Genomic DNA, 13794 nt, shown 5'->3' with positions numbered 1-13794 from the left:
CGGGGTGTGCTGGAGTAATTCCAACCGAGTCCCACACTCCACAGCTGGGGCAGGTGGAGGCCACGGCTGGACCTCGGCCTCGGCTCAGCCAGCAGAGCCACTGCTGGGACACAAGGAGGAGATGTGGGGAGGAGGTAGGACGGGAGCCACCGTCACCGGGACTGAGAAGGGGAAAGGTCGTTAGAGGCAGAAGGAACAGCCGAGGCAAAGGCCCCGAGGCAGGAGGTAGGAGGCCTATTGCGGTTGAGGTGGGGCAGGAAGAGAACTGGGCTGAGGCTTGGAGGCCTGGGTGACTGCTTCACCCAGCACTCACTGTGGTACTTGGGTCTCGAGCTCAGTTTCCCCATCTGGAAATGGGAAGATGAATTGTAGCCTCCCTCCCGGAGCTCTAGGGGGAAACAGGAAGCCTCCCCCCTGGGATCTGACCTGCTGCCGTGTCCGACTTGCTGCAAGACCCTGGTCCGGTCGTTCATGTCTCAGCCCGTCAGCCTTCCACACCTGCCATGGACCCGGAGCCTACACAGCACTTCGGGGCGGATTCTCTGGGATGCTGTAAAGTTAAAACACATGAAAGACAATTCACTTCTAAAAACTAGATAGGGGCCCCTCGGTGATTCAGTGGGTTGAGCATCCAACTTTGGCTCAGGTCATGATCTCACGGTTTATGGGTTCGACCCCCACATCAGGCTCTCTGCTATCCGCAGAGCCAACTTTGAATCTTCTGTCTCCCCGCTTTCTACCCTTCTCCCCACTCTTGCTCTCTCTCAAAACCAAAATTTTAAAAACTTTTTAAAAATTAGAGAAAGGCACTTGGCACTGATATGTTTTCTTGTAGGGCCAGTGAATTGTGTTTTCTAACCTCCGGGCCTTTGCATTGACTGCACCCTCTGTCCCTTCCTCAAGCACCCCCTCAACTCAGAGGTTTTCTTGGAGGGATCTCCCCAGACTGCCCCCCTGGCTAAATGGCCCCATCTCGCCCCAACCCACTTTATTTTTTCCTTCACACACTTTAAACCGGCTCAAACCATAAACCATGGAGCTGTCCTCAACTCCGCTTTCTCTCAGTTGCCACGTCTGCGTCATTAGCACATCCTGCCGTCCACGCCTGCAAAACACCGGCAGAGTCCGACCCCTTCTCGCCCCCCGCCCCCACCCGGGTCTGTGTCCCCGTCATCACACCTGGACCAGTGCAGCAGCGCCTCAGCGGTCTCCCTGCTCTGCCCCCACTGTGTTCTCTGGGCTGCCTGACAGATCCCATGAAGTCATGAGTCACCTCTGGCCCCGCCTGTGGCTCACAGTGATTTCAGAGATTCTGCGGGACCTGCCCCTGTCACCTCCATTTCCTCACCTTCCCCCACTCCGCCCGCGCCGCTCCAGCCACCTCAGCCTCCTCACTGCCCCTTGAACACACCAGACCCATCCTGCCTCAGGACCTTTATGCTGGCTCTTCCCTGTGCCAAACACTGTTCCCTCCCATGTCCTTGCCTGACTCCCTCTGCGCCTTCTTGTCTCTGCCGAACACGCCCTCTGCCCTACCCCCTGCCCCGCTACACATTAACTTGCTTTCCTTGTTTATGCTGTCTCCCCTTCTAGTCCGTTCCGGAGGGGCAGAGCGCTTTGTCTGGCTTGCTTGTGGGTGAGTCCCAGTATCAGAAACAGTGCCCGGCTCAGTAAACCCGCGTTGAGCAGAATGGGTGGCTACATGGCTGACTGCACAGTTGGACTGATCACAGGGCTGGGGAGTGGACGGGAGGGCGCGTGGCTGGGGCGGCTGCGAAGGTGGATGAGCGGGCACCTGGGCGGCTGTGTGCTGAGACTGATCGTAACAGCAAAGGCTCACGCGGGGCTACTCGGAGCGTTTTGGAGAGACGGCCTCATTTAGTCCTTCACACCTGAGGAGTGATTTCTCATATCCCCGCTTTACGGATGAGGAAACCGAGGCACAGAGAGGTTATTCAGGATCCGACTCCAGCAGCGTGGCTCCCCGTGCCCGTCCTCCGCCGCTGCCGGAGCCAGGCCCCAAGAGGCCCCGCAGCCTCACCCGTTCACCTCCCTCCGCAGGATGTCATGACCGGGCCGTCCTGCTCTACGAGTACGTGGGCAAGCGCATCGTGGACCTGCAGCACACCGAGGTCCCCGACGCCTACCGCGGACGTGGCATTGCCAAGCACCTCGCCAAGGTAGGGCGGGCGGAGGGTGAAGGGTGGGGAGAGGGTGCCACCCCCGCGATCCGCCAAACCATGGCCCCCGGGAGCCGATCTGGGCCTGTTCTTGGCCAGAGTCCGGACGGGTGCCTCCCGCCAGCCACCAGGCTACAGCTGGGAGTATGCAGGTACCTGGCAGCACACATTGCCCTCCCCTCCCCCAGCTCCTTGGCGGGGGGGGGCAGCAGTTGCGGGGTACAGGGCTCTGTATGGCTATACCTCCCGGCCACTGATGCCTGCTGTCTGTCAGGAGCGTGCCGGCTGGGGCCCCAGCACCCAGCATATAATCCATTGGCGCTCAGTAAATGCTTACTGAACGAGTGGACTAATGAAGATTCAAGTACATTGGCTTGTGCCCCAACGCCCGACCCCAGCCCCTTCATGCCCAAAAGCCCCTCAGCCCCAGGCCGGCTGGAGAGCACGTTTGGGCTCCATGCGGGGAATCGCAGCCTGGAACAGAAGGGCCTTGCGTTCATTCTCCTGCGGGTACTCCAGGCCCACGGTCCCTCTGCCTGCTCTTCCTACCTCTACCCCCGCCTCGGGCCTCTGTTCCTCCTCCACCCTCTGCCCTCGATTAGTTGGTTTAATTGCTTACTGGGGCCAGCGGCTCGTGCCTCAGTCTTTCAGACATGGCTGTCTTCTTCCTTTAAGTGGGACAAGTTGTGAGCCGTGTTACCGAGGAGGAAACCCCAGGAGCTACTGACCTGGGTAGAGGGGAGGTGGGCGTGGAGCAGGGTGCACCCCTCCCTTGAGGCCTTGGCCAGCCTTGGGACCCGGGACTCCCCGGAGGTGTGCCTGCCAAGGGCACCAGGGTGCTCACCTTGTGGCCTCTGACTTGTACGGTCTTGGGCCTTCAGTTTCTTTTCCTGCAAAATGGGAGCAAAGACTGGAATCTTGTCTCTTGAGGGTCTCAGATAGTGAGTCCTGACATGGGGTGGGGACAGTGAGACGCCCCAAGGCCTGCCCGGGCATGTGGGGCCGGAGGGTCACACAGGCACAGGGTCCCTGATAGGCACTCGGTAAATGCTGTCCCCCCTTCATCAGACCAGCCAGCCCCACCCGGGCTGTCCTCCGCTTCAGTCCCCAGCTGTGTGCAGCACCTGCCAGGCGCCAGAGGCAGGGGCACGCCAGACACGCCCTCGCTCCCCGTCTCGTGGGCTTGTTGGTGCAGACAGCCACAGCCACGGCGAAGGCCACACAGAGGCATGCTCATTGCTTCCCCCACGATTGGCTTTGGGAGCCTTGTAAGAACTAAGCGCGACCTCTGCTGGGTGTGGGGAGCCCCGGGGCACCCCTGACCCAGCCTGAGGGTGAGGATCCAGAAGGAGGCATCAAATGAGTGGCCACATGGACATGAGGGGAAAGGCGCTGTAGGCGGCAGGCACCTTGTGAGCACAGAGACTCTGAGCTCGATGGGGCAGGTGCATTGGGTGACAGGCGTCACGGCGGTGGGAGGGGGGGACAGGCAAGGCAGGCCGCAGGGGCGGGTTTTTCCGCATCAGTGGCTGCCTGATGCTGTTCAGCTGCGCCCTCCCAGGGCCGATCTGAGCACAGCCTCTGGATCCAGTCCTGGCCTGTTCACTGCAGTGCTGTGTGGCCTCCGGCAAAGCATTCTGCCTCGGTGTCCCCACGTGGAAGAGGAGGGCAGCGGCAGCACCTCCCCACTTCCGTGGCAGAACAGGCAGAGCGTCGGCCGTGGCAGCCAGCTCCCAGCCTGAGTTGGGTCGGTGGGGAAGGCCCGGGAAGCGTGGGGTGCGGGCTCCAGGCACTGACCACCTTTCTCTCTGCCCTGGCTGCCAGGCCGCTCTGGACTTCGTGGTGGAGGAGGACCTGAGGGCCCACCTCACGTGCTGGTACATCCAGAAGTACGTCAAGGAGAACCCGCTGCCGCAGTACCTGGAGCGCCTGCAGCCGTAACCCCGGCCCTGCAGGGCGGGGGCCCTCCGTGCCAGACCTCTCCCTGCGGCCTTTGCCCTGGCCCTCCGCGTGCTCTCAGGAAACCCGGTCCCTGCGGGGGACAGACTCAGAGTTATTTTTGTAAGGACACTCAGCTGTGGCCCCTGGAGGCCGCTGGCCGAGGATGGGCAGTGGTCCAGCTACCCCAGTAGAGGGGAGGCCCGGCCACCGAGGGCCCAGCTGCTCCCCCTCCGCAGACGCTGGCTGGCTTCTCAGAAGGCCTCCAGAGCCGTTTGTGGGCGGGCCTGCAAGGGCCCGCTGCCAGGACCCGAGTGCAGTCTGGGTCCCACCTGCTGTTCCCAGCTCTGTGATTGGCAGTAGGGCAGTGTGGGGCCCCCTCTGCCACCACCTAGGTCTGGGTCCTTTCTGCAGATGAGGAGGGCGTCCCCTGAGTGAAGAGGAGCAATAAGAAACCTCGTGTGCCAACTTCCCAGGGGCGTAACACCGAGCCGCAGCTGCCACCAGCACCGCCTCTCTTCCTCCAGCTCATGTGCCCTGGCACTGGGGGGGCAGGCCAAGGCGAGGGGCAAGCCTCCCTCATGTGCAAAGCCCGGAACGGGTGCACACGTGAGCACACATGCACGCACACACACATGCATACACGCACGCACACACAACACTATGTGCAGGACCGTGCATCAGCGGAGGGAGTGCTGGGTATTCTCTCCGTGGTGCCTGTTCCCTTCACTCGTTGCCCCCTGGTCTGTCAGCTCTGCAGGAAATCGACACCTCCCACCCCTGGCCCCTTGTGGCTGCCCTCCCTGTTTGCCCTGCCCGCCTGGAGCCAGCTCCGGGTGTGGCCTGAGCACCAAGCACTGGAAAGCCCCCCTTCACTGGCTTCTTGGCCACCGGCAGGGGGGGCTTTCTCAGACACAACCCTTTGGAGGTCAAGTGAAAGGGAGGCAAACTGTCCTCCAGAAACTGTCCTCACCACCCCGTGGGAAGAGACATTTCTGCGGAGAGACTTCCTCCGTGGCCACTGGTGGCCGGGCACATTCTGTGGCCTGGCTGGAATTCCAGGGTCCCGCCCAGACCAACTTCCCTGGCCTTGGAGGTGCACACCAGCACCCTTTTTTCTGCTGGCCTTTTGAGCTCGTTAGGGCTCTGGGTCTTCACCTGTGTTCTACTTCCCACAAGGTCAAATCCATGCCTGCTTCTCTGTGGAGCTGGAGGGAGACCCTGGGGCAGAGTCCCTTTGGGGCTGAGATGTCAGTTAACAGCACATCTGGAAGGGTATTCTGTCCCCTCCAGGCCTCCGGCTGGGAGTGGGTTTGGAGAGGTGTGTATGCTGGGGGACCAGATGCCACAGTGACCCCTCCCTTTTCTCTGACTCGCCATGGCATCCATTGGCCTGTGGTCGCCTTTTCCGCTCACCTCCTCACTTTGTCTCTGCACCAAGCTCACCACTACCACGGCACAGCTCAGGGGCCCCCTCACACATTTGCACAGACACCTTCCCACTCAGCGGCAGGAACATCTAGGTCAGCAGGTGCACAGAGGCCTGGCAGACTGCCCACGGGGGTCCCTGCGCCCCAGAGAGGCACTGGGCTCAGCATCCCCCACCCACTCCATGCGCCAGTCTCCAAGAATTCCCTGAGGGCTGAGGACACCCCTCACTGTCTCGCCATGCCCCTCAGCTCTGTTTGCCAAGGGCTATCGTGAGAAGCCAGAGAAGCCCTTAGGCCTCCACTGTGCCAGGGGTCCCTGGGCAGGAAGAACTCCAGCAGGAAGTAGGCTCAGCTGCTGGGTCCCCTCCGCGGCTGGGCTGTCACATCCCTGGTGCGGTGTGAGGAAGGAGCAGCTCGTAGGCCCAAGTCCAGGATCTGGGCCTTCTCCCTCTGACTCCTGAAGCCATGGGGTTAGGGGTCCCCTCTCCCTCCCAGCCCACACATGCCTTCCCAAGGTCAAGCACAGACTCAGTCATGAAAACTCCTCCCCAGTAGCTTCAGCAATCTGGTGCTGCCTCCCTCCATGGTCTACAGGGTGACGTGAGTACCTGGAGAGTACTTGGCCCCAAGGTCCTCCCGGCCCATCCAAGGGAGGGTGCCCTGCAGCAGTGACACACAGGGCCCCAGGGCAAGCAGGGCATACAAGAGCAGAGAGCCGGGGGTAGGGGGGATCAAGAGAGAGCAGCCCTGTTCCAGTCCCCAGTGTTTCCCAGCCCTAACCTGTGTTCTCACAGCAGGTGACATGCCACACTGTCCAGCATACACGCAAAACACTTTGTACTTGAACCAGGAGAAATGCAGGGTCTCAGGAGGCTTGTACAGCCCTGGGCCCAGGAACAGCTTGTCCCCAGTTCCCACAGGAGCGAAACCGGAGCCTCGTCAACTCTGGCTGCCTTAACGTACCATTGCCCCCATGCATGGGGCACAGCTGTGGGGCCAGCCCGGCCCTCAGCCCTCAGCAGAGCCTCAGGGCAGCAACAGCCTGCTCTCTGAGGCTGGGACCCTGGTCTGCAGCAGATGCAGGCCCCGGAACCCCCAGCCCACCTCTACCGGCCTGCCCCCCCCCCCCCCCGGTGCTACTTAGTCTATTCCAGCCACACCGCCACCCATCTGGGGAGTTCCAGGAGCCCCTCCTCAGGAGGTGGGTCACTTGGGCCGGTTCTTGCACCACCCTGCAGGGGCTGGGGGACTCTCGGGGATTCCACTGCCCCCCCCCATTTCCAGCAGACTGCCCCCAAAGGCCCTGTACTCTCCTGCCATGTCTCACTTGTGGGTTTTTCTTGCCCAGTGAAAATAGGGGGTAACTCATGTGCCTTTCCAACTCAGGACCTGTTCCAGGTGGTGTCTGGGCCAAGGCTGGTCTCCAGACCTGCTCCCTTTTGTTATTTTTCAAACTCCCGAACAGATTGCATGGCATTCATTTCAATAAAAGGTGTGACGCGGTCGGACCCCCAGACTGCTAGATGCGGCACAGTGGGTGCTCACAGGTGGGGAGCAGCTCCCCACCATCTTGTGCCTTCCCCGTGGGAGTCGGATCGTTGGCCCCCTTCTACTGGTGGGGAAACTCAGGTTCGGGAGCCATGGGGTGAGAGGAAGGAAGGGAGAGGGCAGGCTTGGCAGATGCTCTCCATCCTGTCCCTGGTCCCCAGTGTTCAGCTGCAGCAAAGCCCCTGTTTTCAAGTAGGGAACGTGAGGCTGTGACAGGCACCCCAGCTTAGCCAGAGTCTCCCAGCCAGACAGCGATGGCGTAAGGATCTGGGGACTTTCTCATCCTTTCCCATGTGGCAGCTCCCAGCTCTTGAGGCCATAGCCATGCTCTCAATGAGGCCAGTGGGGCAGCTGGACGGGGTCACCAGGAAGAGGCCCTGAGGTCCCGTCAGGTCGCACCAGCTACTGCTCTTAGGCACGGCCCCCTCCCTGCTAAAGAGCCTAGTCTTGGAGAAGTCCTGGTCCAGTGCTGCGGGCCGTGGGGTGAGCCACGCACCGTGCTCCAGGGCTGTGTGGCCGAGGCCGCGTCATGTGTGTGTCCCACACAACCCCCCATGGCCCGGGGAGAGCGGGACCCTTGAATGGGAAGTTTTTCTCCTAGTCCTCAGGATTACAGTGCCACTCTGAGCCAGAGAGGAAGGCGCCACAGTCACCAGGCCCTTCAAAGTCTCGTCTAGCTTGACTGTCCCAGGTCCCAGCCATGCTGTGAGACCCCAGTTCTTAGGCCTGTTTTACAGACAAGGAGACTGAGGCTCAGAAGGAGGGAATCACTAGGCTGCAGCCCACATAGCTGGAGAGCAGGGGCACCAGGATCCACACCTAGTTTTCGCCCTCCTAAGATGTCGCTATATGTGTATCATGAGCTCTTACTTTAGGTGACAAGTTGTATCCAAGGCCAATGTGCAGATAACTCGTCTGGCAGCTTCTCTGCTCGTTTGGAAGGCTGAGGTGGGTCCCGTCAGGGGCCACAAGGTGCGTCACTGACCGGGGACCACGTGGGCGTGAGAGGACACCACGTGTAGCTGGGGCACGACGGGGTTATGAGGGAGCGTCCCAGCGTTCGCTTACGCTGTCCCTTCCTCGGTGCAGCATTCTCGAACTTGCTCGAGTCCACCTGCGTGTCCCCTGGGCTATCCTCGGGCCCGCTCCTTCCAGGTCAGCGCCCAGCCTGCGGGTCGGAGTCTGGCGAGGCTGTGAACGCGACTTGCAACCAGCAAGACCCAGTCCGGGGATGTGTGTGCAGCCGCATCCGGCTGACAGCCACGGGACACCGAGAGGGCTTTTCCGGCCCCAGGGACGCTCTGCAGTTTTGTGCCCAGGCCTTGAGCCGAGCCCACACTTCCCGCTGACTCCCGCGCAGCCCGGGCCACCAGAGCCTGTGTAGCTGCCGTCCCCCATGGTGGGGACTGGGGACAGCAGCCGGTGGGGCTCCAAGCCGTGCCCTCTGGAGGCACCTCGACCCCTCACCTGAAATGTGTGTGCTGTGACCTTCCAGGGCCCACTCCCCCGCCCCGGGGCAGCGAGGTCACGCATGGGGACTCATCCTCGGAGGCCATCAGCCCTCCCAAGAACAGCAGGCAGTGGAGAGTCAGCAAACAGAAATTGCTCCAGGTGCTTCAGAGGATTTTTGTGTGGGGACTGGTTACCAAACCCTGGGAAGGAGGAGAGGAGTGAGCGCGAGGTGACCCAGTGACCCGAAGAGTAGTAAGGGCGGGAAGCTACCTGGTGTGAGCCGCGAGGCTACGTGCCTGCAGGTCCCTGCTGCCACCGCCGCTAAAACACCCCCCAAATCCAGCAACTCTCCTTCACTGCCTTCTAGTGCGGCTGAGTGCGGGGAGGGAGGGGCCAGCTTGTAGTCAGTACACCTGGTCTCTGCCTGAAGCATTGCTCAGTCTGTTACACTGACGACAGCCTGACTCACACACAGGCCCAGTCCGGTCAGGCGTTTAGAGAGCGAGTAGGGGCAGGGCAGAGAGAGGGGGAGACACGGAACCCGAAGCAGGCTCCAGGCTCTGAGCTGTCAGCACAGAGCCCGATGCGAGGCTTGAACTCACAAACTGTGAGATCATGACCTGTGCCAAAGTCGGATGCCTAACCGACTGAGCCATCCAGTTGCCCCAGCCATGTTCATATTTTATTTTAAAGGAATCTTGGCAGCTGCAATGTGGAGGAGGGATTGCAAGGTTAAGGCCATGGGTAGCAAGACAGCTTAGGAGAGCAGGCAGATCCTAGGCCACAACAGGGCCAGTAAGACAAAGAAGTGAGCAGGTTTGGGATGTTTAAGTAACCTGTCCCCGAATCCCACAGCTGACGAGTGGCAGGGTCGGGATTCAAACTGCAGTCTGTGTGAATGGAAGAGGGCCCTGTGTGTGTGTGTGTGTGTGTGTGTGTGTGTGTGTGTGTGTGCACGCGCACATTCCGTCTCCACTGCTGCCAGCCTAGGCCAAGGGCCAGCATCCCTCGCCGGACCTTCTGGTTTCCCGGCTGCTCTTTTGCCCCCTGTGGGCTGCTCTCCACAAAGTAACCCGAAAGCCCTTTCTAAAACCTCAGTCAGATCACTTCTGTGTCCTGCCCTGCTCCAAACCCTCCAGTGCCCTCCCACTGCGCTGAGGGTACCCTCCAAGTGACCCAACGCAGCCCCTGCTCAGCTGTGTCCCGCACGTTCCTCACAGCTCAACTGCACTGACCTTGGTTCTGTTCTTCAGATCCTTTGAGCTTGCTCCTGCCTCAGGGCCTTTGTACTTCAGCTATCTCTACCTCAAATCTTCTTCCTCCAGATATTACCATAATTTAATGTTCCTTGTCATTTAGATCTATTGTAATTAGACATGTGTTCAGCTGCTGAGAAAACCCAACTCACAGTGGCATGGCATTTGTCTTGCGTATTAGAAAGTCTGGAGAATGATGGTCTGGCGCTTGCACAGCGGTGCTCTGATGGTCCTGAAGGCCCAGGCTCTTTCTGTCCTCCTTCTACATCTCCTTGGTATGTTGGCTTTTCCCCTCCTAACTTGCTTCATGGTCACAAAACGGCTCCCCTACCTCCAGGTATCACAGCCACATTCTAGGCAAGAGGAAAGCTTGAAGCTACCTTTCCTTCCCTCCCCATCTAATGGTGCCTCCCGGGGCCCCCTTCACCTCATTTGCCCCATCTTATTCTGATCCTGTATCGCGACTTAGAGTTTTCTTCCTTGTGTCCTTGCTTGTTGGCCAGCTCTTGCCATTGAAATAAAGCTCCCGGAGAGCAGGACTGCGCTGCCTTGGGCACTGCCGGCCCAGCTGCGGCAGTGTCTGGGGCGCAGGGACGCTTGTTGGGTGAAGGAATAGTTAAGTCCCCTCTAGGTGCCAGGCCTCCCGCTTCATGGGCCTGGACCTTTCACCGAACGTCCCTGGGACCCTCTCTGTGAGGAATCCAGGCAGCCCAGTCCATCTGCGGGTTCCAGGCATATGGACAAGGAGCCTGTGTTTTCAGGTCTGGAGAGAGAGAGAGAGGGAGGGAGATTCCCCCCCACGGCCCCCCACTGGGATTTGGGGAGTGCGCCTAATGTGAGGCTGTATTTCCTCAAAGCCTGGGTGGCCAGCAACATGGCTCTGGGTCGTGCAGAGCCCGGGGTTCAATGGCAACCTCTCACCTAGGGGGCAAATGGCTCCCTTTTCGAGGGAGCTTTAGGGGAGAGACAATATCTAACTAGAATTTAATAACCTTTTTTTGTTGTTTTTATTGTATTTATTTTTGGAAGGTCCTGCATGTGATACAGGCGTTCCATTTAGCTAGTCATATAGAGTTTCCCCTTTAAATAAATATGTTTCAGTGCTCACAGAGGGAACTCATTCAATCTTAATGTTAGTGAACTCAAATCAATCTTCCTCTTGATCTCCAACTTCTTCTAGGCTAGCTGTTGGCAGCGGTCACCGTGGGGCACAGAGCCTTGTTACATTTGGTGGCCTCAGTCCAAACTGGGCAACAGTGTGTTCTGGGCAGAGCTGTGTTCCCCCAAATTCATATGTTGAAGTCCTGTACCCCAGAATGTGACTGTATTTGGAGATAGTCTTTAAAGAGGCAAGTGAGGTGAAATGAGGTCACATGGGTGGCCCTGACCCAATCTGACTGGCCACTTCATAAGAAGAAGAAATCTGGACCTGCAAGGAGACACTAGGGTGTGTGTGTGTGTGTGTGTGTGTGTGTGTGTGTGTGTACGCACACGCACACAGGGGTCCTGTCAGAACCAGTCTGTAGTACTTTGTGGGGGCGGTCCTAGCAAATGAACACGGAATATGTCCCAGTGTCCTGTGAAGACATCCTCCGTTGCCCCCTCCCCCGCCCCCGCCACCCCCAGCCCGGACGCGAGGCCAATGTATGAACGCATGCTCACCACCTCACGCTCCTGACGGAGGCACATGCTATACAGTGCGCTGTAAAAAGGTACTATTATCACCAAATCATCTTGGCCCAGTTTGCCCAGGATCTCCTCCTATTAACAGTGGAGTTCCCGTAGGGGCGCCTGGGTGGTTCCATTGGCTAAGCGTCTGACTCTTGGTTCTGGCTCAGGTCATGATAACACAGGTCGTGGGATCAAGCCCCATGTTGGGCTCTGTGGTGACAGCTGGAGACTGGGATTCTCCCTCTCTCTCTCTCTCCCTCCCCCTCCCCCACTCACATGCATGCACGCTCTCTAAATAAATAAATGAACTTAAAAACACAACAACACTGGAAGTCCCGTGTCACCCTTCGGTGCCCTTGCTCTGTTTGCTCCCGCCCTGCACTAGGGGCTGACCAAGGGGGCTGAAGGAAGCCAGCGACCTCGTGCATTTACTCTGCTGCCTCCAGGGCCTTTTCACAGCCTGGCACAGAGCAGGTGCTCAGCAAGGATCAGGTGACAAATGAGCGAGAGACATACCTCCCATGAGTCTCCACAACCACTAGCAGGCTCACCACTCATGCTGACGGCTGTCAGCCTCCACCACGGAGGACACTAAGAGAAATCAGGAGCAATCTTTGCCTGTCCCGGACTCGCTCTGTGAAACTGTGGCAACTGTTTTATCTCAACGGGCATGTGCTGGGGGTTCCCTATGAGTGCGGTTTGTGTACACACACCAGGGCCTTTTCTGCATCTGAGATGGGACGACTGAGGCTCCCCAGGAACATCCTGGAAGGACACTGGTCCATGGCAGGTGGGCTAACGATCGGGCGTCTGCAGCAGTGAGCAGAGCAGGCCAGCTCCTGGGTCATGGGGCGGCAGAGACAGCGTCTGCCAGCAGGAGGTTAGGCCGAGTTGTTTCAGCTCCCTACCGCTGTGTAACCAGCTGCTCCACAGTGGCGTAAAGAAAGCCATTTTATCCTGCTCGCGCAGTCTGTGGGTCAGGAATCCGGACAGGGCACAGCAGGGAGGGCTTCTCGGGTCTCTCCGTGGCTGGGGCCTCCACGAGGGCGAGTGGCGTGAAGAGGGTGCTGGTGACACTTAAGGAAAACGGCCCCTGCTGGCGGGAGCGAGGGCGGTCGGGCTGTGTTTATCAGTGACAGGTGCCCACGCCCTTTGACCCAGCAAGTTCCCTTTAGGAAATTATCCCACAGGAAGACTCGCACACGGGCACGAGGAAGTTGTGCAAGCGCACGTACCGCAGCCCCTCGGAAACAGTAAAGACTACGGGGACCCTGGCTAATAAAGTCACAGTGCACGGAGTGCCGCGTTCTGGTGAAAGAAGGGGTGTGTGCTGAGCGACCTCCAAGATCCGGTGCGGAGAGAAACCAGGTCCCGGAGCCGTGTGCGCCATACGCAGGCTGTGGGTCAAAGGAAACACACGCCCCTGCCTAGGTCTGGACGGTCTGTAGACACACAAGAGCGCTCCCAGCAACAGCTCCGGAAGGTGCTAAGGACGAGGTGACGGGGAGCCGGGATACGAGCGGCTTATTTTCAGTGCATATTGTTTTGCAATCTGAATTTGATACCATGCGAATATATCATCCATTCAGAATTAAAATTCCATTAATTTTTTTAAGTGTTTCTTTTTGAGAGAGAGAGGGAATCTGAAGCAGGCTCCAGGCTCCGAGCTGTCCACCTGACGCTGTTGAGCCTGACGTGGGGCTCAAACTCACGAACCATGAGATCATGACCCAAGCCAAAGTTGGGCTCTTAACCGACATAGCCACCAAGGTGCCCCAGAATGCTATTTTAAAAATGCTCGTTTTTGATGCTGCTCATCAGAAGTTCAAACCTTCACATAAAAGTATTACACTAACGATGTTTCTGTTCGCCTTCCCCGAACACCTACTATGTGCTATGAAGTGGCCGCGCAGCTTGATTTGTTGAACGCGTCCGTGTTTCCCGGTGCGCCGTGGCTGGTGCGAGGATGGGGCCTGGGTGTCCAGCCCGCAGTTTGCGGCCGAGACCTGGAGCCTGCAAACTACATTTCCCAGTTGCCCGGGTCAGGCGGCCCTGCCTCCAGGAGGCGCTGGCGGGGCTTCGGAAGACAGAGTGGGAGGAGAAGCCATCCCAGTCCAGGATTCTGGTGGCCCCTCCGGCCATGGTGGTGACAGCAGCTGTGTGTTAGTGTCACACCCAAGGGTGTGACGCTCAGCTCCTGCTGGAGCAAACAGGAATCATGGTTCTAAGAGACACTGTTTCTCCTGCTCCTCTGGTCTTAGGGGCCACAGCGCTCCCTCCAGTTACTAGTCTGTGGATGTCCTCATTGCTCCCTGGCTC

The 13794-nt window shown here is 59.0% G+C and overlaps 1 protein-coding gene across 1 annotated transcript in view; it reads left to right on the top strand.

Moving 5' to 3' along the window:
• NATD1 (N-acetyltransferase domain containing 1) overlaps positions 1 to 7056 on the top strand; it is a 10389-nt gene extending 3333 nt beyond the window's left edge. The window contains exons 3-4 of the mRNA XM_029928887.1: positions 2062 to 2180; positions 4005 to 7056. Of these exons, the coding sequence (XP_029784747.1) occupies positions 2062 to 2180; positions 4005 to 4121 (236 nt within the window). The 3' untranslated portion in view covers positions 4122 to 7056. The remainder of the gene's footprint in view (positions 1 to 2061; positions 2181 to 4004) is intronic.
• Positions 7057 to 13794: the final 6738 nt, after the last annotated feature.

Source organism: Suricata suricatta, chromosome 17, assembly GCF_006229205.1.
Source record: "Suricata suricatta isolate VVHF042 chromosome 17, meerkat_22Aug2017_6uvM2_HiC, whole genome shotgun sequence".
Lineage (NCBI taxonomy): Eukaryota > Metazoa > Chordata > Mammalia > Carnivora > Herpestidae > Suricata > Suricata suricatta.
The sequence above is the reverse complement of the archived record's forward strand: the minus strand, read 5'-3'. Positions and strand labels throughout refer to the sequence as shown.